Source organism: Oryzias latipes, chromosome 11 (genome assembly GCF_002234675.1).
Source record: "Oryzias latipes chromosome 11, ASM223467v1".
Taxonomy (NCBI): Eukaryota; Metazoa; Chordata; class Actinopteri; order Beloniformes; family Adrianichthyidae; genus Oryzias; species Oryzias latipes.
In genome coordinates this window covers 16,918,660-16,944,094 of record NC_019869.2, presented here as the reverse complement: position 1 = coordinate 16,944,094, position 25,435 = coordinate 16,918,660, and the positions used below count along the sequence as shown (strand labels likewise).

General features: G+C 41.3%; 1 protein-coding gene across 22 annotated transcripts in view; it reads left to right on the top strand.

Annotated features, from left to right (window-relative positions):
- Window positions 1-25,435, top strand: part of LOC101157308 (microtubule-actin cross-linking factor 1) — a 192,909-nt gene that overhangs the window by 84,736 nt on the left and 82,738 nt on the right. For 6 of the 22 annotated variants that reach the window (XM_023959958.1, XM_023959948.1, XM_023959955.1 and 3 more), the window contains exons 1-19: window positions 1,918-4,113; window positions 9,840-10,006; window positions 10,140-10,252; window positions 11,014-11,120; window positions 11,295-11,414; window positions 11,576-11,671; window positions 12,047-12,174; window positions 13,133-13,226; window positions 13,550-13,704; window positions 14,201-14,471; window positions 14,923-15,051; window positions 15,136-15,213; window positions 15,680-15,841; window positions 16,576-16,680; window positions 17,087-17,182; window positions 17,682-17,807; window positions 21,086-21,238; window positions 22,612-22,623; window positions 24,257-24,411. In XM_023959958.1, coding sequence (XP_023815726.1) covers window positions 2,986-4,113; window positions 9,840-10,006; window positions 10,140-10,252; window positions 11,014-11,120; window positions 11,295-11,414; window positions 11,576-11,671; window positions 12,047-12,174; window positions 13,133-13,226; window positions 13,550-13,704; window positions 14,201-14,471; window positions 14,923-15,051; window positions 15,136-15,213; window positions 15,680-15,841; window positions 16,576-16,680; window positions 17,087-17,182; window positions 17,682-17,807; window positions 21,086-21,238; window positions 22,612-22,623; window positions 24,257-24,411 — 3,395 coding nt within the window. In that variant the 5' untranslated portion in view covers window positions 1,918-2,985. Of the gene's footprint in view, window positions 1-1,916; window positions 4,114-9,839; window positions 10,007-10,139; window positions 10,253-11,013; window positions 11,121-11,294; window positions 11,415-11,575; window positions 11,672-12,046; window positions 12,175-13,132; window positions 13,227-13,549; window positions 13,705-14,200; window positions 14,472-14,922; window positions 15,052-15,135; window positions 15,214-15,679; window positions 15,842-16,575; window positions 16,681-17,086; window positions 17,183-17,681; window positions 17,808-21,085; window positions 21,239-22,611; window positions 22,624-24,256; window positions 24,412-25,435 lie in introns of those variants that run through there. The other 16 variants (XM_023959961.1, XM_023959959.1, XM_023959963.1 and 13 more) reach the window with 5 other exon arrangements.

Sequence of the window (25,435 nt, the reverse complement as noted above, 5' to 3'; positions counted from 1 at the left end):
GAATTTGAGGTGCTTCCTAATGTAGGCAGCGCAAATGCATTTAGATCAAGGGCCTGGGGGTGTGAAGTCATTCTCAGAAAGTTTATTTTAGCTATAAAACATTACAGTGAAACATTTAAATTAACTCAAAAGTTCTCATCAGTCTCCCTTAAAAGCTGCATGTTATTAGAAAGGCGTCTGGCCTCATTCGATTCATCAGCGGTGCTCTCAGTAAAGCTGGATTTACGGCTCATGCTGGAGCGTAGCCACAGTGAAGGGATGGCGGCCTTTGGCATTTGATTAGTCCGCACCTACCGTTGGTCTGGGAGCTTGTGTTGTGTTTTCAAAAGTGTCTGATGAAAGAGAACTTATGCATTAGATTATGCCACTCCGCGAAGTTTTACATGTGTGAACTGTATGGATAATTATGTGTGGCAGTGGTGGGTGGAAACCTGCAGACGCTGGAAGAACAGATATGGACGGTTGGAGGAGTTGCTGCAATTTAAATATGACAAACGACCGTGGAAGCAGGATCAATTCTTTCCCTTTTTCCATCCACTTCCACAGGAGCGATGGTGTGTTTCATTCCAGTGTGTCTGCCTGTTAATCATCAGTCTATGCATATTAGTTTAAAATCTGCTTTGCTAAATGTGTAGCTAAAGGCTCGTCTAGCTCAGAGTAGGGTGAAGATTGTCTGTAAGTTATATAGATCCTTGCTTAAGTGTCTGGCTTATTGCTGTTCTGTAGAACTTTGTCTTCATCATGGCAGAACCTGTCATGGCTGGTGCTTTCATGATGGAGGTGTAGGTGGGGTATGTTGAGGTGGGGGGAATGGCCTGAAGTCTGTACCTTGCCCTGTGTTCAGAGATGCAACAGTCTGATTTAGCTGCTGTGTCCACTGTGTCCCTGCTGCAGCCCGTCTTTCAGAAGAGCTATTGGGTCAAGTGTGTGTTTGTGGCACAAAAAGCTGCTCACTAACGCTGAGCGAGAGGGAGAGGGAGGGGGCTTTGGAAGAGACGGGAGCAACAAGGAAGCGGATTGGATGGAGATGCGGAGCTCGGGAGGGGAGGGGTAGACTGGGAGAGCTCTCACAGCAGAGAGTGTGGAGCTGCAGCGGTCGGCAGATAAAAGCCTCCCTCCGTCTGCGAGAGAGGGATAAGGCAGAGCAGGCGGCGGCGGAGGGAGCGGCGGATCCCGGCTGTTGCTGCATCTTCCGGCTTCTCGCCATCAGTGGGCCTCAGACTTCGAACACACGACATCCACAGCTGGCCTGGGGACCGCCCAGCCTCGCAGACGCTTATGTTGTCAGACCTCCCAGCGCACGCAGCCTCTCCAGCCTCCACCGTATCAATCGGATCACTCCGGTCATGCTAGTGACAAAGCCCCAGTTTCATTTTATCCGGAGACGCCCTGCCTTCCCTGTTTTTCATCTTTTTTTTTGAAGGATTGCAGGCTGTTTGGTGTTCACCTCTGTCGCTGTGCTGCGTGATGTTTTTGACTCTCATCCGGACACCTTCCTGGCTCTATTCCAGATGTCTTTGCATCTGCATTGATGTAACTAAGAGGAGGACCAGCTATTCCTCCTTCCTCTGAGTCCAGCCTCAGTTTCTGCCCTGGATGCCTGTTTCTATTTCGATCTGCTGGAGTTGGACACAAAGTTCTATTAGCTGAAGAAGTACAGGACTCTGTTTTCCCAGCCGGATCTTTTGTGTTTGAGGCTTAGTGTAACATCTAGATCTGGTCAACACCAGCTACAAACTGTGGGTTTTTCAGGCTGTTGCATCGTCGCACTGCACCACCTGATGAAGAGGAAGGCTGCTCGAGTTTCTGGCAGAGTGACAGAACGTTTTTGATTTGAACATATTAACTCAGAAACTCAAGATAATGGTGGGCCAAATATTGTTATACTAGTCTTTCTTTCCCTATGAGCAAACTGTTCTCCAATTGAGTAGTTGTTGAGTTTTAGGGGAAATCAAAGTCCACACATCGGGTGGAGGGAGGCACACTTCCCTTGAAACACCAGCTGGATGGAGCAGCACAGAGATGGGAAACTGATGCCCTGGGTATTAAACAAGCTGCCAGAGCACTGGCTGGATCTCTCTACAATCTGTTGCTGTATTGGCTGAGTGCACACTGTGTCACCCACAACCAATCTGGGCTGAGGCGAGCTTCCCTTTACTATGAAGGGAAAAATCACCATTACCATCACTTCCCCTTGGAGCAAGTTGACGGATGAGATTCCTGTGCAGATTTGCTGCTGGTAACAAATCGGATCTCTCTTCTCTGGCAGTGCAGTGCCATTACCAGTCTGGAGTAGAGGAATCATTCATTCAAGAGCTTAAGTAGCGGCTTGCCCTCACACTGGATAGATCTCCTGGTGTACACCAACCCCTGGGAAAACATTGGGGATAAGAATGAAGTAGCAGCAACATAATGCAGCTTGACTTTTGAGATGACACCTCCAGCAGTTGCATCCTCTCCTGACATCCAGGACTGACACCAACTGCCGTCTCTTGGTTGTATTTAAGGGGGTGTGTGTTGGAGCAGCTGGAGGATCACTAATGGGCTGAATAACCCTGGACATTTTTCTGTACTCGTCTTCCTGCTTGACACATTGCCTTGCAGCTTCTAGCTGATGACCTGCCAGGTATACAGGGATAAATCAGACACTTGATGTCACTCTGCCCCTGACTGCAACCACAAGTGAGGAAGAATTCATTCAATTGAGCAGAGCACACCCAGGACTCAGTTCAAGGAAATGCTAGAAGGCCAGAGGACTGAAATTTCAATCCATTCTGCTCTCAGTTCATGAAAATGTATTTAAGCTGATGCCAAAGACCCAGAGGCCGTCAGTCTTGTTTTTAAAGAGAACAGTTTTGCCTTTCAGGAGCTAGAAACTAGTGGATTGTATGTGCAACCCTTTATGAAGCATCATTTGGTTTCTCCCTAAAGTTAACTGCTCGCTTGTTGCCTTTTTTTGCTCAATACTTTCCTCTGGTCGTCATCATGGGGAGCTCAATGGGCTGCGTCCGACCTCCTCGTGAAAGGGAGCAAGCTGGGGCCGCCCCACACTCACCAAAGAAGCGTCTGCGTTTCAGACGAAAGCACAAGGGCATTAAGAACCGAAGAGGGGAAAGGGAGGAAGAAGGCTGTGAGCAACAGCAGGGCTTTGAGCCTGAAAAAGAGGAAGGCGAGAAGGAAAGCACCTCAGAAGCAGAGTTACATCTTAGCAGCCAAGCTGCAACCTTGATCACAGTGCCTCATGCCCAGTTCACTCATTCCAGTCCCTATAGCAATATTCTGTCTGTCTCTGGGGGGAGCAGTGTGGTGGGGCTCTTCAGTGGCAGAAACCTTGATGTCTCTCCAAAGCCCAGCCCAGCCTGGAAAGGGATCTTCTGCCTTCCGGGAGAGGAGGACAGCATAAGCGCAATCATAGATGTCTCGAGCATCCCCAGCCAAACCACCATCACCCCTGTGAAGACGTCCCCCACCCTGGGCAGTACCACTCCAGGTGGAGGCAGGGTCTGTCGAGTTAGGCAGAAAGCGCAGGGGATTGTTGAGAAGCCCTGGATACTCAGACCAAGGAGGGAGAAAAGAGACAAAGGGAGGACAATCAAACATGAGGGTGAGCATGGAGGGGAGGGAGGAGGGTGGGAGGAGATGCCAACAGTAAAAGAGCATAAAGGTGTGATTCACATCCGCCAGGTGGATGGTGAACTCTGCTTGGTGAGGACAGTTTATCCCAGTGACTACAGCTCCCCAGTATGGATGGGTAAAAGTGATGGGGAGGTGGAGGTACACAAGGAACCTCCAGCTCCATCACCCGTCACAGAGAACATCTTGAAAGTGCAGCTGGCTGACGAGGATGGAGGTAGATCTGAAACTTCACTAGTTAGTAACGGATCTGGGAAAGGGTTCCGCTTTGACGCCCCCGCTTGTGAACGGCACAAGTCGCAACTCTTGGAGTCGGGGTACGCCAGTGATCTCCCGCCAACGTCCCCAGAAACGGCTGGCACCACCCCCAGTCAGCCAGATTGGGGGGGGCTAACTAGCAGCTCATCGGAGAGACTGGACTCCGTGATGGAGAGTCCTCTGTCGCTACAGCAACCGGCCACTGCAAAACACCCACAACAGGTTTGTGTCTGAACTCTGTTGTTCAGAGAGCTTTGAGGAAACGTGAGGTTTAAACCTCAAAATGATTTTTATTCTGGTTTGGAACTTCTTTTGTCAAATAAGTACTCCTGAGGCTTTCTATAGAAGTGTGACATACTACAATAAATATTGTAGCGTTCAGTCCTTTTGCAAAAAAGGTTCAGTTCATCAGAAAAGAAAATAACAGATGTACAAGGTCCTCCTCCTTGTACATCCTCCTCTCATATAAAGCTCCCTGTGACCGGTAACACACTTTCCCTTTTGGACCACAGACTTTTCTTTTGTTACTAAACTCTATTATCCAAACCACTGGTCTTTGGTGCTCAAACATTAATCTTGGGATTTGTTTGAATGTGACTTTTTTTAAAGAAAAAACCTTTAGTTTGCTGTTATTTGTGCAGTGGGTTACAGATGCCGCCATGATAGATTTCTTTGGAGCAGTCCTTGTCTTCAGAAGCATGAATGGCGTTTTTCCTTTTTTTCGGCTCTAGTTTCCGTGGTTTAATCAAGGCAGCCCAGGCTGTTTCTCCTTACATCTGTTTCCTTCTTGCTCTGCTATGCTTCCTCGGTCTTTCTCCATTCTTGTATTGTTTTTTTCCCACCCCACACTCCACCCTGATGTTTGTGTGTGGATGCAGGAAGGCAAACATGGTTTTTGCTGTGAACTGATACTTGTCATTTACTGCGGATTCAACTGGCACAAATGGAAAGCTGAAAGTTCTTGTTGATTAGCCATATTTATGACCATCTTCTGTTTTTCTGTTTGGGAGTAGCGTGCAACTAGGACTAGAAAAGGTTGAATATCAACAGAAATGTCAAACTTGTCTTTGAATTTTAGTTAGATAGGATGTCGCTAAACCCAGTCTTTCCAAATATCATCAAAAAAGTGGGTTAATCAATCCTGACAGGTGTAAGAACACAGCCAGTGAAGCTGACAAGTCAAACAACTGTTATTACTCTTTTTTTGAGTGACAGGCTATTATTTGGCTTTCACTCATGTGCAATTTTGAAATCAAGTCTTTAATTAAATGGGTTCATACAAATGCACTTCTGAACAGCCACACATTTTCTCTCTAATTTTCTAGAGGTTTGTGTTTGTTGTGTTGCTGAACCCTTTTACATTGAATGAAGTCTACCCTGACATGCTTGGAAGTGGTTGTTTGGTGAACTGTATCTTCCTCCAAGTAGTAAAAGATCTCCTGCCTTTTGCCCAAATAGTTGCTGTTTGACTGGCGGGGTTAAACCCTTGATGCCTATTGATACAAATATCCATTAAACCACTTCTGCTCCAAAGTAAATTTACCATCTACTTGAAAACATAAACATAAATGATTATTATTGTTATTTTCTTTTATTATTTTGTTATTCTCATTGCTGGGAATAAATTGAGGCTTCATAAGGTTAAAGACCCACTCAGATGAAAATTCTGTTTTTAAAATTAGGCTTAGAATTGTACCTCTTAGTATTTCTTTATTCAATTGTTTTGAATAGGGAGGAGATGAAAAAATTCTGTTGGAAAAATATGAGTGGGCGACAAGCTCCGGCCCACAATGGGGGAAGGGAAAGGAGTGGCGTTGCTCTGACTTGTGCCCGCCCACAAATATCTATTGAACTCCTGCTGCTCTGCAAAAGCTACCTTCTAGAAAATATCACAGTTTTTTTTAAATTGGGCTAATCTTGGTTAAAATACCACAAAAAATGATTTTTAAAATAAGTCAAAAGATGATCTTTGTTGAACTTTAAGAAAAATGTCCACAGCTTCTTGTACAAATAAGTTTTATTATTAGGTCCAGCAGTTTTGGACAGTCTTTGAACAAATAATGTTACTCAGATTTTTACAATTTAAAAAATCTTTTTCTACAAGCAATTGAATTACAGTTGCACTTCATGTTAAATATGGGATTTATTGAATTGATGTCTGCACATTCCCACCATAGCAGCAGAAACATTGAAGGATTCTTCCTCTTTCTGTTTAGAAAGGTCATAGAGGTCAACATGGAAAACTTAGTGATTGTGTTAACAGCAACAGCCACCTTTTTTTGATCCCATTCAGTTATAAATGTTACAAACATTGTCATTTTTGGAACAGTTCATTCTTTGCCTCTAATCATTTTTCTGATGGCAGAAGAAGTTACATATTATACATCTCCATACATTTCTTACTGAACGTATGTAAAACCCATCATTAGATCACAAAAGCCTGAAGAGGTGAACACAGGAAAAGTCCGGCTTTAATGACATTTTGACAGCACAAAGAAGGAAGTGGCTTTCTCCGACAGCCGGTCTGCTGGGCTTCACCTTGAAAGTGACGCGGCAGCAACAGCCACTGCAGTGATGCAGCGCTTCAACACAGCCGCCAGCGTTGGTTCCGCTCTCCCCGTCATGATGGAGGATATCACAGAGGGTTCAGTGCTGTCTGCCTGCTCCTGCTGAGTCATGGGAAACAAATGCACGCTCACTCTGCACAGCTTCCTGGTTGTGTGTTTGCCTGTTCCATCGACCTCCATCTGACTCTGGGACAAATATCTGCTTTAAATTGATCATGTATAGACTTCTGCATTTTGAATCCATCATCTACTTAAACGACGGCGGTCTACAACAGTTCTTAAAGAACATTGAAATATTTGCAGTCTATATGTTTTAGGTGGGGGATGCTGTTGCCCGTGTCTGCATAAAAATACATTTAAAATGCGCATCCATCATGAGCTTAACCCAGCCTTAGGGGGATTCCTGCACACTCTGAAAACACCCCCACGTTTTCCCCAGCATCCATCACTCTGTTGTCTGCATCCCTCTATCATTTCTGCATCCCCTCCCACTCAGGGATTTCAAACCAAGGAAATGCCTTTTTTTTTGTTGCAAAACCAATTGATCTAGCTTCGATTCCCTCCCCTCACTATCACCTCCTCCATTCATCTCCTCTTCTTCCTCGTCCTTTCACCAACTTCAAAGAGGCCATGTTTCTAAAACAGGGTTGGCCTAAACCCTCAGGGGAGGGGAGGGTGCCTATATTTGTGGGTGGATCTCAGACTGGCACCCCCCAGCACATGTGTGTGTCTGCAGACATGCACTCGTTTATTCATCAGCAGAAATGCATGGAGACTCAGTAGACGTCAAACTACAACAAATACAACAAACATGTTGTTGTATTGTGTATACAATAACCCTGCATGATGCCTGAAATATATTTGTTCTGTTTGAGATCAGTGGGTTCATACAGAAGATTGTGTGGTTTTTCTTGTTGTAGTTTGACTTAGGGAAAGCTTGTTGTGTTGAGTTAATGCTCTTTCATAATTGCAGGAAAACTCATCTCCATAAGATCAGTTTTTATTTTCGAGCAGTGTTCAGGATGGAAGCTTCTCGTTTCAATCTAAGGACTTCAGTTAAATGATGTCAGTTATGAGGAATGGAGAATGAGGTTATGTTGCAGTGTGGAAGCAGGCAGTCACTCCGGGAGCTGCATTGGTATTCAAACAGAGGATTAGATGCTCCGGATCTCTGCAGCAAGAATAAGTTCTGCAGGAAAAAAGACATTTGTGGGTTTTACCTCATTAAGAAAATGCTGTGCTGCTGGCAGAGCCAAAGACTTTTCAGGGACAGATCACCAAACAGAGAAACAAGACAGCACAAAAAAAAAATTAAAGCTTACCGTCAAACAGGTACTTTTTGGATGCAAGATTGTTGCAAGAAGTACAGCAAACAGACCAATCTTTTGTTTATATCGAGGTCTTCATTCATGATGATGATCAACATATTCAGAATTTTTAAGTAGCAGCTCTTGAATACTGTTTAACCCTTGTGCTATTTTAGATGACCCCACCCTTACTTTGACGTGTTCTCCCTACAATGACAAAGGTGGATAAAGGTGGAAAGACTTCATGTAATCCATGGACACCAGTGAAGATCACAAATCATTGAAGGAAAAAAGGTTCAGAGCACTGTCTAGTGGGTCTAGATGACCCAACTCCCAACGTTAAAGTGCCTAGGATAGCACAAGGGTTACTTGTATTTAGTTGTCTTAAAAGTTGGAAAGGCCCAGATAGATGTGAAATATTGGAAGACCTGCTTTGTTTTTGAGACTTTTTGAATAAAGTGCACATGTTTGTGCTTAAAGTCCCACTCCGATCATCTGTTTTGATCTTTTAAAAAAACGGTCTTTTAATTATGGTTATTCCGTTTTTAGCCCAAATGAAAAGCACCTGTGTCGTTTTCTATGACATAGTTTCTCCAGAGTGGTAGAAGTTCATTAGAAATTTGCCTCAGAGTTGGGGGGGGGCATTGTTGTGGAGCAAGACCCATCGTCACCCTTCACTGAGAGCTGTCCGTTTACACTCTTTCCCGCTAGCTTAAAGCCTCTCACAACCCCAACCTAACATTACAGATGCAACAAAGATGGTGAACAATATTGGAGCCATCCAGCTGGACAGGTTTGAGCCAGATGCCAGTTCAGACGAGGAAAACAAAAACATACATGGATCTAGTCGCCTACAAGTGGATGCATCGGAACAGAGCAGGGATCTTGTGGCCCCACCCAACTGATTTTCTACATCACAAATAAACACTTCCTCAAACAGCGTTTTTTCATCTGCCCCTGATTTACAACAATTCAAATAAACATATAATGAGAAATGCTGTTTAAGCTTAATTTTCTTTATTAATTTCCTGCTAAAATAACATGTTAAAAACACCAAAAAGACCATTTTCATCGTGAAATCTTGAAGAAGGTCTTGTACTCTTCTGATAATACCTTTGTGTAACGGATATCAGTTTACGCAGCTCAGTATTGGAAGTCCACCGCCTGCTCTGTTACTGAGCTTCACCACTTTTCATTTTATCCTCCCCTCCCTCCCCCTCTGTGATTTTTGGCCGTTGCTGCAGTCTCCCGGAACACACTTGGCTTTCATACTACGTAGCAGCAGGGTTAAACAGACAGCGAGAGGGAAGGAGGGCGGCAGAAAAAGACAGAGGGCTTAAGCAGCAGCCTAGCACCGACGGTTGCTGCACATACGTCATCCGGCCTGTGTGCACGACAACAACTGGACCCAAAGAGGAGAAGGATGAAGTACTTTAGAGTTTCTGGAGATCAGATAGGAAAACATGGACATTCAGGTTCTGCCGCTGTTTCTAGAGGCTTCTTCTAAAATTTACTCATGTTGAAACACTGTTTAGTTTTGTTGTTTATACAGTTATTGTGGAGAAACCGTCATGATGATTGATACTAATTTGTAGAGTTAAATTGGATCAATAAACATTTATTTACCTTTTCTGGTTAGTAGTTTGATTTTAAAAGTAAAAATTGTGACATTTTATCAGGTCTTTGACAAGCAAATGAAAGGCATTGATGTTTCTTTTGCAGGATTCATTTGCATCTGCAGCACAGATGATGGTAAAATATTAAAACTGAAGCTTTAGATGGGGCAGCGGGGGCTAATGGCAGGGTTAATGAACCAGCTTAAATTTAGGTTGGGAAGTGAGAAAAATGTCAAAACCCTAAAAATAAACTGAATTTTGGTCATAAGTGGAAAAATAAGGGTCATTCGGTTTTTGCTGAGTCATTGAAAGTCTTATGAAGCTGGCAGCAACCCCTTATTTGATCTTACAAAAACTCCAATGGTTTAAATTACATTTTTGCAAGAAACCAAACGACTTTTTAATTCCATCTGTGCCGACTGCATCCAAACACTTCTGCTCTCCGCCTCGTCCCTCAGATCTCCGAGATTTACGTAAGCGGCGAGTCAGCTGACCTCACAGCCAAAGAGAAGCTGTTGCTATGGAGCCAGCAGGCCACAGACGGCTACCCCGGCCTCCGATGCGTCAACTTCACCTCATCCTGGAGCGACGGACGCATGTTCAACGCTCTGCTGCACAGATACAGGTCAGAGGACGTGTCACAGCTTAAAACTTAAATAAACCAATTATTACACGTAAAGAAAACTTACATTTTAAACATTTGCGTTAACTATCCAATCTCTACGATCTTTAACAGATAGTTCTGTGTTTGTCTCCAGGCCAGACCTGATCAACATGGAGGTGGTGTCGCAACAGAGCAACCGAGACAACCTGGAACAGGCCTTCGAAATCGCTGAGTCGTTGGGCGTGACGAGGCTGCTGGATGCTGAGGGTGAGATCGTCGTTCAGTCCGCCTAGCTGGTCTCTGGTCTCGGTCACATGTTACTGACAGATCTTCACCCTGCAGTGAACAGTTGGACGATGAATGAATAATGGTGACACTGAAGGCACATAATTCCTTCTTATCTTGATGTTGTGGCACAAGGTTTTTGCAAAGGTGGCACAAAGTTTTCATACAAATCTGAGAAGAAATCCTTATAAGATCGAAGACTCAGAGTTATGTGGTTTTGAGTTGAAAGAACTGTGGTCTTAAACAGAGTCAACTGTGCTACTAGTCAGAATAACCTGATTGTAACAAAGCCCAGTTTGTTATTTTTACCTGTCAGACCAACATGGCGATTAAAATCTTTGTAAGAAAGTGTTGCACATCCCATTGATAGGAGGGAATAGAATTAGTACAAAGAGAGAGAAACTCAAAACTAGAAATACATTTTTTTTAATTGGGGAAATGTTTGAGTTTTAAAAATAAAATCAGAATTCTGATAAAACATGTAGAACAAACAACGTGGAGTTTGGATTTGACTAAAGTGCTTTAAGTACAATTTAAACTTTAATCTCGGAATTAAGACTTGCCTTTCTCTGCATTCTGAAATTAATGTCAGAATTCTGGGAAATAAACTCGTCAACATGTTCTTGTTGTGCGAATTTGTTTTATTTTTGCTTTTCTGATGACTTGAATTGATTGTTTCCTGTAAATACACTTGATTCCACTCCTGCTTTTTATAAAACAGACCCTCTTTTTCCCCTCCTCAGATGTTGATGTTCCCTCACCAGACGAGAAGTCGGTCATCACTTATGTTTCTTCAATCTATGACGCTTTCCCCAAAATCCCTGAAGGAGGCGAGGGCATCAGCGCTAATGTACGGCTCATATACTCATTTGTGTTTTCAGATTGAAATCTGTTAATAATTTACCATTAATAAAAAAATTTTTAGATCTTACTGCAGCTCTATAAGTTATTTATCTGATGCATAACATGACTTCCTGCGAACACAGCCTCAGTCTTTACTGTTTGTTGCTCTCTCCATCATCAGGAGGTGGACCAGCGCTGGTCGGAGTACCAGTCCAGGTTTTCGTCTCTGCTGCAGTGGAGCCGCCAGCATACAGCCCTCATGGCCAACAGGAACTTCCCCCAGAACCCTGCAGAACTTAAAGTGAGCGTCTCGCCACATATTTGCTTACAGCAAGTTGTCTTACTTACTTCAGGCTAGGAACAAGACTGGAATGAAGAAGGGAAAACTTTTGGGGTTTTTGTTTGTTTTAAGACCAATCCTTCCTGACCCCCCTCCCCCGTGTTACTCCTTTTTCCTTGCAGGCACTTTACAATGAGTACATCCAGCTAAAGGAAATGGAAATCCCAGCAAAGGAGATTGAGAAGAGTCGCATCGAGCACCTCTACAAACTGCTGGAGGTAAAGATGAACAGAGAAACTGGGGTTAAAGATGGCTGATGCTCTGCACCATGTGCAGGACGCGCTGCTCATCATGGGTCGAGCTCTGGGGCATCAGTGACTGAACGAGTTTGTGTCGGTTCTGTTTGTCTTCTCAAGTTAAAACAGCTTCCCAACCGGGGGTTTTAAGAAAAGCAACACCGCGGCTGAGGTCGAACACATGACATCTGATAATAGTTCCTATTGTTCTGGCGCTCAGCTGATGTTCCCGCATCACATCTGTGGTGGAACTTATGATTGCATTCAAATTGTCCTCCTGGACCAGTGGAAGAGACCTTTATGGGCTTGCGCTGAAGCATGATGGGATGCTGCAGTGATGTGTTTGTGTCTGTGCAGGTGTGGATAGAATTTGGTCGTATTAAGCTTCCTCAGGGCCTCCATCCCAATGACCTGGAGGAGGAGTGGGGCAAACTCATCTTGGAGATGCTGGAGAGGGAAAAGGCTCTTCGGCCGGCTGTTGACAGGTACACACACCCATGCGCACACGCACGTGCACACAGGTGTGCTCATAAGTTTACATTTGTATGATAAATTTGTAAAATCTTGTATATTTTTCAAGAAGTGTTTTATTTATTTCTGGAACTTATAACTAAATACAGTGTTAGACAGGTATTGGTCCCATTGGTGCAGAGCAACCCCGCCCCCCTTTCCCTTTGTGTATGTGATAGCTTGGAGCAGCTCCCTGCTCAATGCACTGTCTATGTAACAAATTTTTCAAGCTGCATTTTTTCTTCTGCTCCTCATTCAAAATTATTTGAATAAAGAAATACTCAAAAATGCACTTTTGAGCTTAATTCTATAAACACATAACCTCCATCATGAGTAAAGACGCCTAAACATGAGCTTCATTGGGGTGGTTCTTAATGCAACATTTTAAATCACTCAAAGATGTAATATTCCATCTTCATAAATGAGGTTAATAATGTAAAATATATCTAAACATTGGAGAGCTTCGGTCACTGTTGCTCAAACTCTAGTAAAGAAAATGAGAGGTTGCTCACCCAACCCTATTTTTAGACCAAGCCTTGGCAGATGGATCAGCAGTCGTTTGTCCCAAAATGCTTTGAGATGCAAAGAAACCACAGGTAACCCACAGTGTGCTACAGAAAACCCTTTTTCAACATTTTTTGAAATTGTGGTATTTTATTTAATAATTCTGTGTTGTTTTTTAGAGGTATTTGGGATTAGTTTGTAAGTCCTCATTAAATTTTTGTTTTCCCAAGAGCATTTCCCAAGAGCATTTTCACCTCTCATATTTTTTTTTAATCATCCTTGAAAGCACTCTGAACATTTATTAGCACACATATTTTTCTGTTCTAAATTATTATCTACAGGTAAAAACCTGCAGACATTTAAAAGTTTTGTGTTTTCACTGTGGCACCATCAGCTGTGTTTATGCATCATATTTCTCTGTGTGTTTAGGCTGGAGGAGCTGCTTCAGAGAGCCAATAAGATCCAGAACATGGCTCTGGACTGTGAGGAGAAACTCACCCTTGCCAAGAACACACTCCAGGCTGTGAGTGCCTCTGTCTCACACGATTTATTTCCTCACATACACGCAGCATCCTTGGGTTTATGCTGGGCAAACATACAATTAAATAAACATTTACTCTACTTCTGTTCTGGTTTCTGTAAACAGCCTCTTGGTACATATTTAATGTTCCTTTATGAAAATCAGCAAAAAGCCACCATTAATCCTGCTACTGTTGCCTTATTTTTCTAATAAGTTTGATAGTTTTCACTTAGTTTCCTTCTGGAATCTATTTTTATTTTGCAATGGCACACATCATTCAAAAAATAAAATGCTGCCTTCCTCCTCCCCCTCTTCTCTGTGTCCAGGACATGTCTCGAGCAGAGATGGGTGAGGCGGTGCAGTGTGAAAGAGAGCTGGCCTGCTACCTGCAGGACTGCGAGGAGCTCATTGGACACCTCAGCCAGGAACTCAAGGTCCTCAGAGAAGATAAATACTATCAGGTGGATCAGCTGGCATTCAGGTAAGCAAAAAAAAAGAGTACTTAAAAGTAGAAGTCAGTCTGTTAGAAATGATGTCACTTTCAAAACTTTATGGTAAAAATGTCTGGAGGTTCTCCTTGATATAGATGATGCAAAGTCTGTGATTTAATGGGTTAAAAATCAGCTGGATTTTAATGTTATGAACTGAGGCTGATCATGAGATGTGCAAAAGGCAGCCATGTTTTATTTAAATACCAGAGAAAAGATCGAGGTTGTACAACTCCTACATATATCACAATAAACTATCAGTGTTTACCTTTTGTTTTGTCTGCAACCATCTGCAGATAGATGGGCGGGGCTTTTGTGCTGCTCAGCCATCACGCCTTCATGTCTTGCATTTACTGCAGCTCACTAGTTCTGACATAGATTCAATGGTTAAATCAAAGTGATCATGCCGATAGTTTAAAATGACTGTAAAGTTCTCGTTTAGAGCATAACCACAGATGAAACTGAAATGTCCATGTCTGTCCTCTGCAGAGCATCCTGCCTTCAGGAGGAGCTGGTCTCCCTGAGGCTGCAGTGTTCCAGTGTCTACAGAAAGGGCCACTTCTCCCAGAGCACCAGCCAGAGAGCCTCCAACGACAGCCTGTCTCTAGGACAGATGCTGCTAGGGGCAGTGGGAGCAGCTGGGGGCGCACTTTTGCGAAGACCCATGACCCGCTCCCAGCTGGTGGCCGTGTCTTCATCAGAGGACGAAGGAAGCTTGAGGTTCATCTACGAGCTGCTGGGATGGGTGGAGGAGACACAGGTCAGACTCTTTCATACCCAAAATAAACAGGACCTTTGTTGAAGGTCAATTTATATGAACTACTTTGCCTTTGCTTGGTTCTCAGAGTGCATTTTTTCTTAAAAAAAAATGAGATGGAGAAATGGCTGTACCTTGTGATCATAACCCTGCACAAGTCATTTAAGGAAGAAAAAGTGACATTTGTGTCTTATTTCTATTAAAGATCTGATACTGACTAAAAAAAGTCTTAAATTTACTGAACTTTAAGTGTTATTCAAGAATATTTTCTAGGTTTTGTTAGTATTTTTCTCTACAGCAAATCTCAAATCATAAAGACATGAAATAGGCGTAATATCTTTACATCAATAATTACATGAATTTGCATAAATGGATTGCATTAATGACTTATTTTAGGGTTTGAGATTTTAGGTGTACTTTTTTCTGAATAGAAAATATTTTTGTCTGTTTTTAGGAGCTCCTGGATGGTGCTGACTGGGGTGCAGACCTCCCCTCTGTGGAAAATAACCTTCAAAAGCACAACACCATCCACACTGCAGTTGAAGAACTGATGAGCGGCCTGCAAGAAGCTCGCAGCTATGAGGTGCACACCTCCACATATAACAGGATTTTTTATATTAAAAGTTACAGTTACTCATGAAGTTTTCTCTTTTCTTTGTTGCACTAGGCTGAAGTCTCTCCAAACTTCAGGAGCAGCTACTCTGAAACCTTGGCTAAACTGGAGCACCAGTACTGCAAACTGCTGGTGTGTCTTCACTGAAGAACTGTGAAATTGTCTTTGTTTGCTGGTTTAACCTTATTTTCCCAGTAAATCCCTTTTAAGCGTGACTGACATATTTTGTTCTTTGATTCTTTAAGATTCCCCTTATATGTTGCTTCATTTTACCCATTATTTTCTGGTCTTCCCTTGTGTTTGTTTTTTTGTTCTTTTGCTGCTTTAGTTATTTCAGAATTTTGTAGAATATTAACAATGAGATTAATCTATTAAAAGCTTTTTTTAAAGAGAGAATAGAAATTGTCTAGAAGATCATGACATCAACTTTGTGCACAATTCTTGACTCCTAAATCAAACTAAAGTTATTTTTTGATGATCTCTTTTTACACACTAAAACACTGATTCTCTTTTTTAGGTGATTAAAAAAATTCACATTCATTGTTCATATTCATCAAGAGCACCCTTTAAATTTCTTGTTTTTTTGCTGTTGCCATAGGAACATTCGTCATGGCGCCTGCAGAGCTTGGAGAGCTTGCATGCGTTTGTGTCCCACTGCACAGAGGAGCTGATCTGGCTCAATGAAAGGGAGGAAGAGGAGATCGCCTTCGACTGGAGCGACAACAACACCAACATGAATGCCAAGAGAGAAATGTACAATGTGAGTGGAGGAGGAAGAGAGCGCTGAGGTGCTGATGTTTCATCCCTCAAAATTACCTTTTTTTTTGGATGTAATAGAACACACATGCATCCTTGCATGCAGGGCCTTTACCATGCAAAATCCATTTTTTTAGCTTTTAAATGTATTATAAAATTCATTCCTCATGAAAATACCCCCCAAAGTGGTATTTTGATCCGTTCCGCCATTTCTGAGTTTTCCTCTAAAAACCTGTGCTCTGAGCACCAGCCCCTCCCAACCCACGAAAACGAGTTGAGGTAGACCGGTGAGAACAGCCCCTTCCAGGAAGAGTCTGTGCTTCCAGCACCGCCCCCAGGCTAACACACACAACCACTTTCTCCACTAAGCAAGCGGTGTTTGGCTAAAACTCTTTCCTATGCATAATATGCGTATCCATCTTTACAAAGTTTTGGATGCCGTGTGTTTTCGTGGGCGAGCATAGGCACGCTGACAAGGCAAGCTCTAGGATGATGTCATGAAATGGGCGGCACCCAGACGAAGCGAAAGCCGGTGCCTCGGGTTGGACAAGAACTCTGGAAAATAGCTAATATTTAGTAAAAAACTTGTTCTTTTGTGTGCCAAAAGTAATATATGATCATCTACATGGATATTGTTTACTATAAAAGGCTTAAGAATAGTATGGTATAGGCCCTTTAAGTCTGAAAGTATTCATATAAAATGTAATTCTGATCTTTTGTTTTGGTTAATGTTTAAAGGAAATACGGTTGGAGTTGGCTGAAAAGCGAGATGTGATGCGGTCTCTTCAGGAAACAGCTGCCCGACTTTGTCAGGACAACCATCCAGCCAAGCAGACCGTAGAGGTGAGCTGCAGGAAATCCCTCATTTTGACAGAATGACTTTTAGAGAACTTTAGTTCTGACTCATCAGTTTATTCCTTGATATACACTGAATTTTTAAAAAAATCAGACACACTATCACCACAATAGCATATGGTGATGTGTTTTTTGTGTAACTAAATATAAGCTTTTTGGACTTGAAAACAACACTTACATCGAAGCATGGTGGTGGCAGCATCATGCTTTTTGGCTGTGGATGCTTTTACTATCATTTATTATTGTAAGTTACCGGTACTTTAAAGTTCAAACCCCATAAATGAATTCATTATAAAGTTTAACCTATCAGAAAATTATTCTTGGGCCTTCCATTGAGATGATATTCTTTGTGAAAACCTGGTTTATTAAGACTTTCTATCTGTATTTGTGTCAGGCTTACAGTGCAGCACTACAGACACAGTGGCAGTGGGTGGACCAGTTGTGTGTTTGTGTGGAACAACACCTCAAGGACAACACAACATATTTTCAGGTGAGATTCAAAGTCTTTTAACCATTTGCAGTGTAATGGTGAGTTTTATGACTTTTTCAGTAAAAACAATTTTAGATAAATAGCATTTAGAAATAAACTCTGAATGTTTATTATTTTTTGGAAAATGTGTTTTTTTCCGCTATTAAGTTTCCTGGAGTAATTCTGGAAAACTGAGGCTTGCTTAACATGTTTGTGGTTTGTTTGTTAGTTAAGAATGTCCTTTTAAGCTAACACAAGTATGACATTTCTGATACTAATTTAGAGAATACAGAACAAAAAATGATGGTAGATCTGATGATTTGGGCTGGTTTTGATGACATAGCATCAGAAACCGTGCATAATCATTAAGTCAACCTCTGATGACTGTGAGGCCCCTGGTCTGGTCACAAGAGAGTAAATAGTTTTATCTAAACACTTTACATGACTCATCTTTAGTGGGTGCAAACATGGTAACTTGGTTACGTTCTTTTTTCATATTTCCCTTCTTTCCCCTCGTCAGTTCATGAGTGATGCTCGAGACTGTGAGTCTTATCTGCGTCAGCTCCAGGACACCATCAAGAGGCAATACACCTGTGACAAGAACAGCAGACTCAGCAAACTGGAAGACCTGCTGCAGGACTCCATGGTAACTTAATCAATCGTAATAAGTTGGTTTTAGGAAAAAAGTATTTTTTTTTTAGCTGCTGTTTGATAGGGACAAATTTAGATCTCAACTTTCAAAAACCACATTTGAGACCATAGTGCCAATTTGTTGAGGTTGTCAATTGTTTTTGTTGGTGGTCTTTTCTCTGGTCAGAATGATGAATAGATGAGTCTTGCTGATTGGCTCTTGCAGATCCATTCTGCAGTGTTTTTAATTGATGATTGCTTCATTTATCCTCACCTGATGTTTTAGGCAAGAAAGCTTTAAAAATGTACTTAAAAATAATGACAGTTTTAGTTTCTTTAAAGAAAGAATAAGGAAATTTAATTGCTCGTCCATCAAATCTTCCTTTTATTGCTATAATTTGGAGGGATTACAACATTCCTCTTAAAGGGATCAATGGTCCTAATATATCTGCAGCTTTTCAAGTAGACAACCTGAGATGGGCACTCATGCAGTCAGACCTGATGGCTTCTCCTGCTTCCATTTACTTATTAATCTGCTAGCGATGTGCACTTTCAGGAAGCTATTATGTTTGGACATAATTCATTTTTTATAAACTATCGACTCATGGTTTAATTCCCCACTACATTTCAGATCAGAGGCAGAACTGTTTACACACACTTCATATCCCTATTTTCGTGACATGATCCAGTCACTTCACTGTGTGAAGCAGCTGACTCCTGAGCTCGATTTGCTGCTTGATGTTCACGCGCATCACCATGGAGTTTTCCTTCATTAGGACTGAGCTCATCACACAGAAAAATGATTTTTGACAACTTCTTTCCCCTTTAGCAGCTGCTGGGGTGTCATGACTGGAGGCAGCTCCGTTTGCGAGTCCTCTGAATAACCCTTCCATGGCACTTTCACGCTCTTCCCACCTCCACACCCTTATCACACACACTTTTCACTCCATCAGATGGTGGCAAGTATGAGTCACAGGCCAGAAAAGTGAGCACATCCGGTAATATCAGGGGTCTGCTACCTGTAATGCTAAATGAACCATTTGGTCTAACCAAAAACCAGCCAGAGCCACCAAGTCCCACTTCACTGTTAAAGAAAATACACTAGTTTATAACTTTGCAATCATTAAACCATTCATTTACAACATGTAGCTTATAAATATTTACAATTACAAATTATAACAGTGATACATTTTTCTATATTTAACAAATGTAATTGTTTTATTTTGAAAAAATCACATACAAGTTCCTTTCAAGATAAAATACACCTTATAATTTAAGAGAGAATCCTCCTGTTACATTAGATTTACTTGAGTGAAAAATGCCATGTCTAACATGAAATTTTCTTTCATTCTGAGTTTAGTGGCTTCTTATCCTTTTTCTTCTTCATGTATAGAATATAATTGTGACAATGTAGATGCAGAATCATTTTTCTAAATTGCGAGATTTTATGTCGTAAATTTACGAGATTAAAAAGAGAAAAAAGTCCTAGATTAACGAGGAAAAACACCGAAGTTTTCCGTTTATTGGAGCTTAGCTTGAAGATAAAATATGTAGAGCCTTTTGTGAAGCTTTATTTCCGGATAGGTTTAAAAAAAATGAAGAGATTCAGAACCTTTTGATGACTCAAAATCAGGTTATTATCAATGGAGCCGGCTTCCCGGGGTTCGGTGTCAGTAAAGCGGAGTTTCATATGTAAAATAAGGATCTCAGAGACGCGTTTGGGTGTAGAGGAACGCTGCAGCCTTTATTCTCCTTTACATTCACATACCCTGAAGTTCATTTGTCTCATTACGTCATGAAGCTGTCATCCGAACATCAATGCAGAAGTAAACAGTGTTACATACACCCCCTCCTCCAGATGAAACGTCGCGTTTCAACATAAAACAATACAGAGGAATGAATGTTATATTAGCATAAGAACGTTGACCATCCCAAAAAGTGCTGCTCCTCCTCAGACGGAAGCATCACACAGACGTAGAGATGTTGTCTTTGATGGAGGAGGAAAAGATTGAAGTGGACAGCTGCAGAGACACCGACATCTTCATCAACAGCTGCAGAGATCCTGCAAACCGCCCATGAATAAATAAAACATTAATAAATCGTAAATCAAACAACTGATCTTCCATACATTTGGAACGTTATCAATAAACATTCAGGTTACCTGTTCAATTGAGTTTAGACGGTCTGTCTGCTGCGTGCTGCGCGGCGTTCACTTGCTGCTCTGTATGCTCACTTTCACTTTAATCTCGTAAATTTACGAGTTTTTTTTTGGATAGCCCTAAAACTCTGTCGTAAGAATCCAGTTAAAATATTCATGCTGAAAACTATAATCCTAAATAACAAAATGTATTCAACTGAAACAAATAAACCAAAACAACAAACCCATTTTTTTTCTTCAAAACCAAAGAGTCATAATGGAAAAATAAAGCTGCATGTGGCTCTGGAGCCACAGGCTGCAGACCCCTGTCCTTTCCAAATGTTTATGTAAAGACATTTTCCTTTCCATCTGAATGCATCACACTTTCCTCGTGTTTTAATGTCGCAGGGACTGAAACATTTGCCGTTTCCATGTGAAATTCATTTCACCGCTGTAATGTGTGAAGTTATTAAGGAAAATCAACTCCACCTTGTCTCCCTGTTGTTTCCCTGTAATGAATCCTTAATGAACCATTCACTCAGGGCATGGCAGCAATGAAACGCTTTTGCCTGTCAGAGCGAAGAGCCCCGGCTTCAATGTTTAATGGTTAGAGGCCGAGCTGACGCAAGCGGGAGAGTCCACCCATGTCAGCAGCTGCTGGCTTTCTGCAAAGGGCCCCGCTAAAGGGCCGTGAACCCTTCTAATGACCAGTCCAGCCTGCAAAAGTCATTAGTGCTGCAATTCACAAGGCAGCACTTCAGGGAAGTCAGCAGAAAAACTGTAGCTGCTGCACCCATCAGTCATGACGATCTTTCTGAAACATTTAATTCACAAAAGGATCTTCTAGAGATTACATTTTTAGCAAGTAAACTGAAAACTATCAAACCTAAGGGACACTTTTGCTTTATTCTTTGTGTGGGACATTCAAGATAAATGGTCTCCGTTTATGTGGATTATTTGATTTTATACAAACTGCCTTAATATTTGTCCTGTAATGTAAGAAATGTTGTAGAAAAAGTGTGTATTATGAACCCAAATCCCTCCATATCATTAAGCAGAAGTAATTTAACATTGCATGTTCTCAATTTTCCCCCTTTCTGAAAAATATTAAATAATAAAGAAAGAGAGGTTTATAACAGTTTTTTATTGTCTTGCAGGAGGAGAAGGAGCAGCTAATTGAGTACAAGAGCACGCTGGCGAGCCTCGTGGGTCGGGCCAAGACAGTTGTTCAGCTCCGGCCCCGCAGCGCAGAGAGCATGCTGGGAACCACAATACCCGTCAGAGCCATCTGTAATTACAGGCAAATCGAGGTAAGATGCCCAATCGATGATATGAACGCGTCAGGATTCATGTTTTACTTCACCTGTTGGCAAAAGAGTCAGACTAAGTACAGTGTTCCCCTGCTTATTCACGTTTCAATATTGGTGGTTTGACGTATTCACAGATTTTTTTCCCAGTCACATGACTCCTCCTATTCATCGTAAAAACTCAGCTCAAGACACTTGTAAGACTTTTGCGTCCCTTTTGCGTCCGAGGGAGGTGCAGGGAGTGGGGGTGGGGTAGTGGAAATGAAGAGCGCACCGGGCCGTCTGCTAAGGAATATTTCACAGCTGGTTCCACCGGATCCTGAATCGCAGTAACTGAAGTTTGTGTCCCTGCATGCAGAAATGGCATCAGCTGGATCAGAAGCAGCTGAAAAATATCCTGAAACCCTGAGGAAGATAAACACAGAATAATTATGACCAGGAGTAGGTGTTTAATATGGATGACACTGGCCTCCTCTGGAAGAAGACGCCCTCTTGCACTTAAGTGATGAAGGTGGAAGCATGGGCTCTTGGTTTTAAGGCACTGAATGACAGAAAGACATTCCTAATGTACGTTATGAAGTACGCTACAGTATATTGCTCTGAATAATGATAAAAAAAACTCTTTACGTTGAGCAATATTCCAATGTTCTTTAATAATGTTTTAGCATTAAGAAGCATTAGAAATGTTTCTAAAGGGTTTTTGATGAGTAAGGATCGGGACGAACATTATTCCTCCGCTGGGGGTCGGGGGTTCTCCGTATTTGTGGATTCTGCGTCTTCGCTGGTTTTTTTGGTCCCTAACCCCTGGGAATATGGCGGGAATACTGTAAAAAAAAGATTTACTGTGTGTACCTGGTTTCAGCACCTTTTTTGACCTCCCTCAACAACCTCCACCTCTCGGCCATGCATTTCCTCACACGTACCAAAATTTGTAGATGTTTATTCTAACCTTTAAAAAAAGCTTTAACATGGCTAAAACACGAGAAAGTAAGGGTCGAAGATGAAGAAGCTAAGACTGCGCTGGGGCGCACTCTGAAAGCATGTCCTCAGGGACTCTAAGAGCCAATCAATTAAACATCTATGCCCCCCCTCTGCGCCCCCTCCTGCAGATGGAAGTGGCTGTTCTCCTCTTGTCACTGCTGTTTTCAGTGAAGTGTGTTGAACGGGTCAGTCTCTTCACCGATGCATGCTGTGAGACCAGGTGAAGGACAGAGAAAAGCTACTCGTTTCTCACCAAACAGTCGAGCACATGACCAACAGTAATCTCTCTCTCCTTCACTGTCCCGTGTCTCCTCCTTTTTTCCTCATGCCCCTCTCACTCCCTCCTCTCTTCCTCATCACCCTCCTCCCTCTCTTCTTTCGGCTGGGCTGGCAAGACAAACGTTCAGGTATAGCTGCCTATGTTCCCCCTCTCTCACCTCAGATTCTCACGCTGCACACTCTGCACCACCATGGTCGCTGCTTTCCTATCAGCTGATTTCAGGCTTTTTAATCTGATTCTGTGCTGCTGAAGAAAACAACTAACATACTGGCATGAAGGGGTCACATGAAGGAAAAGCGTTACCAGTTCAATTTAATCTATTAAATCCATTTGAAACTTATTTTCATTTAAAGTAAAGAGATTATTATTTTTCTAACATGTAGCACTGATTTATTCAAATTAAATCGTTTTTTATTGAATTAAATTATTTGGTTTTTTTTTTATCTCAATCAGTATAACTTTTCCTGGGATAAAAGTGTAACAACACTAAAGGTTGCTTTTGCACAAACTTTTAATTTTTTTTTCTAACTTTTTTTATATTCATAAACATATTTAAAACTGTTTGTTTCTTATTTCTGGGTCAGGTGAGCAGGAACTTGAATCAAATTTTAGAATCGACTGTGGATCTCTTTGGAGATCAAGACCTGTTCCAGTTCATCTAAGGACATGGGTTGGAAGTTAAGGATCAACAGGAGCTTCAACGATTTAAAGAATTTTCTTTGAAGATCATTATTTACAAAAATACATTTTAAGTTCATTTAAAAACTTTTGATGCTTTTAATAATGCATATTTTTGGTTTAATCTTGCTCCCAGACCAAGGGTTCGTCCTGAGGGCTGGGTGGTTGTGGGTTCAAATCCACAGTCAGGTCATGTTTATGACTTAAAATATGACACCCAACGCCTCCCTGCTTGACACAGCATAAATGAGCATGGCTGATTAAAAAAAAAATAGAAAACGTTTATAATAATAATAAATATTATTAATTAGATAAACTGTTCATAAAAAGGAAATAGCATAGGTTAATTTATGATATTCCTTTCAGAAGCACTTTTGTTGATGTTTAGAGCCTATTGGCTCTGCAGTTTAAAGGTTCAGTTGATGAATTTCAGCAGCCGCTTTGCTGAAATCAGCTGATTGTGAAGGCAAAAGTCACTGAACTGGATTTCAGACTCTCAGCCGTTCGGCGTCATTCAGTCAGTCTGAATCTCTAATCTCTAAGGTTAAACGCATCTCATGTTTTTTCCTGTGTGTGCATAGCTTTGCATTAATGATGTGTGTGTTTGCGTGTAGGGAGGGGGTGAGAGAGGGTGGTGGGTAAGAAGCCCGGTTTTCGTTCTGAGCTGGGTGTCTGTTGGTTAAAAACCTGGTTCAGGTTAAAGAAAACCAAGCTTTTTGGTGGAATATTTAGTTCCTTCACAGTAAAAGCCTTAGCAATGCAAAGCAGCTTTTAGAGCTCATGGCTTTTTCTGTGTTAACCTCTGAAAAAGACTCATTGTAAAGCTCCTGCTAACTTCACAAATCCATTGATGTTTTTCATTTTATCTGTTGTTTTGTTGCTTTGCTTAAATGATTTCCTCTTTCATCTCCACTGTTTCTTTCTGTAATCCATCCTCTTTTCATGTTCCTCCATTGCAGTGATTTCCTGACTTTGGAAAGAGTTAATTTCGTGTAGTCTTTTCTACTTTCTGTCACCATATGTCTCTCCATGACACCCCACCCCAATCAAATTTTCATCGGGACACGCTGCTTTTATTTCAGATCACAATAAACCAAGGTGAGGAGTGCGTGCTGGAGGACAACTCCCAGAGGACCAAGTGGAAGGTGATCAGTCCAACAGGAAATGAGGCCATGGTCCCTTCAGTGTGTTTCTCCATCCCACCCCCAAACCAGGAGGCCATCGACACGGCCAGCAGGTGAGACAGGTGCTGCAGGGTCGGCGTAAAAAAGGGTCTAGTAGCATCTTAAGGTTTATTTTTTAACGCAAAAATAGCCAATTGGGATTGTGTCTTTGGAGAAAGCATGGTAAATTTTAAATCATTTTTAACTTATTTACTTGTTATGCATATTTACTTATTCATCACATAGATTATATCTCTGCATATATGAATTAAGGTTTATTTAGGTATTAGAATTATGTAAAAAGAAATGACAAGGTTTTTTTTAAGTAATAAACACAATACTTCCTTTAAGTTTGGAATTAAAATGCGATTCCACAGTCGGATGCTTTTAATTACATGCATTGAAATCAAAGTGAATATTTAATACATTAAAATTTAATATCTGAATTCTTTTATATAATAATTACTTGTCTTTTAAGGAATGAATAATTTTTTTTAAAACCTGAAACCGTTGTTCCAAAATAACAATTATTTTTTTTTGTGTGCATAAAAATCATTCAAAACATCAAATGTTTATTGACTATGACTATGACTATGTTTTGTTCTGTACCTTCATCTGCCCATTATTTTCATTTTTTTTTATTGGATTGTGTATTTAAAGGGCCTATACCATGCAAAATAATTTTTTTGAGCTTTGAGCCAAAGGTAATATGTATTATAATATATATTACATTATTATATATTAAATTATTACTAAAAAAGGCTTAAGAATAGCACGGCATAAGGCAAGGCAAGGCAAGTTTATTTGTATAGCACAATTCGTACACAAAGTAATTCAAGGTGCTTCACAAAACAGAAAAATGCATTAAAATCACAATACATCATAGAAATAATCAACATAAAATTTACTTTAAAAGAAAAGAAGAAAAAAAAAAAGATTTAAAAAGAAAGGAAGGAAAGAAAAGTGCAGATAGGACCTTTCAGTCATTTACACGGCTAAACAGAAATGTTTTAAGTCTAGATTTGAACATGAACACAGAAGAGGCCTGTCTTACGCCTTCAGGGAGGCTGTTCCAGATTTTAGCTGCAGAATATTGAA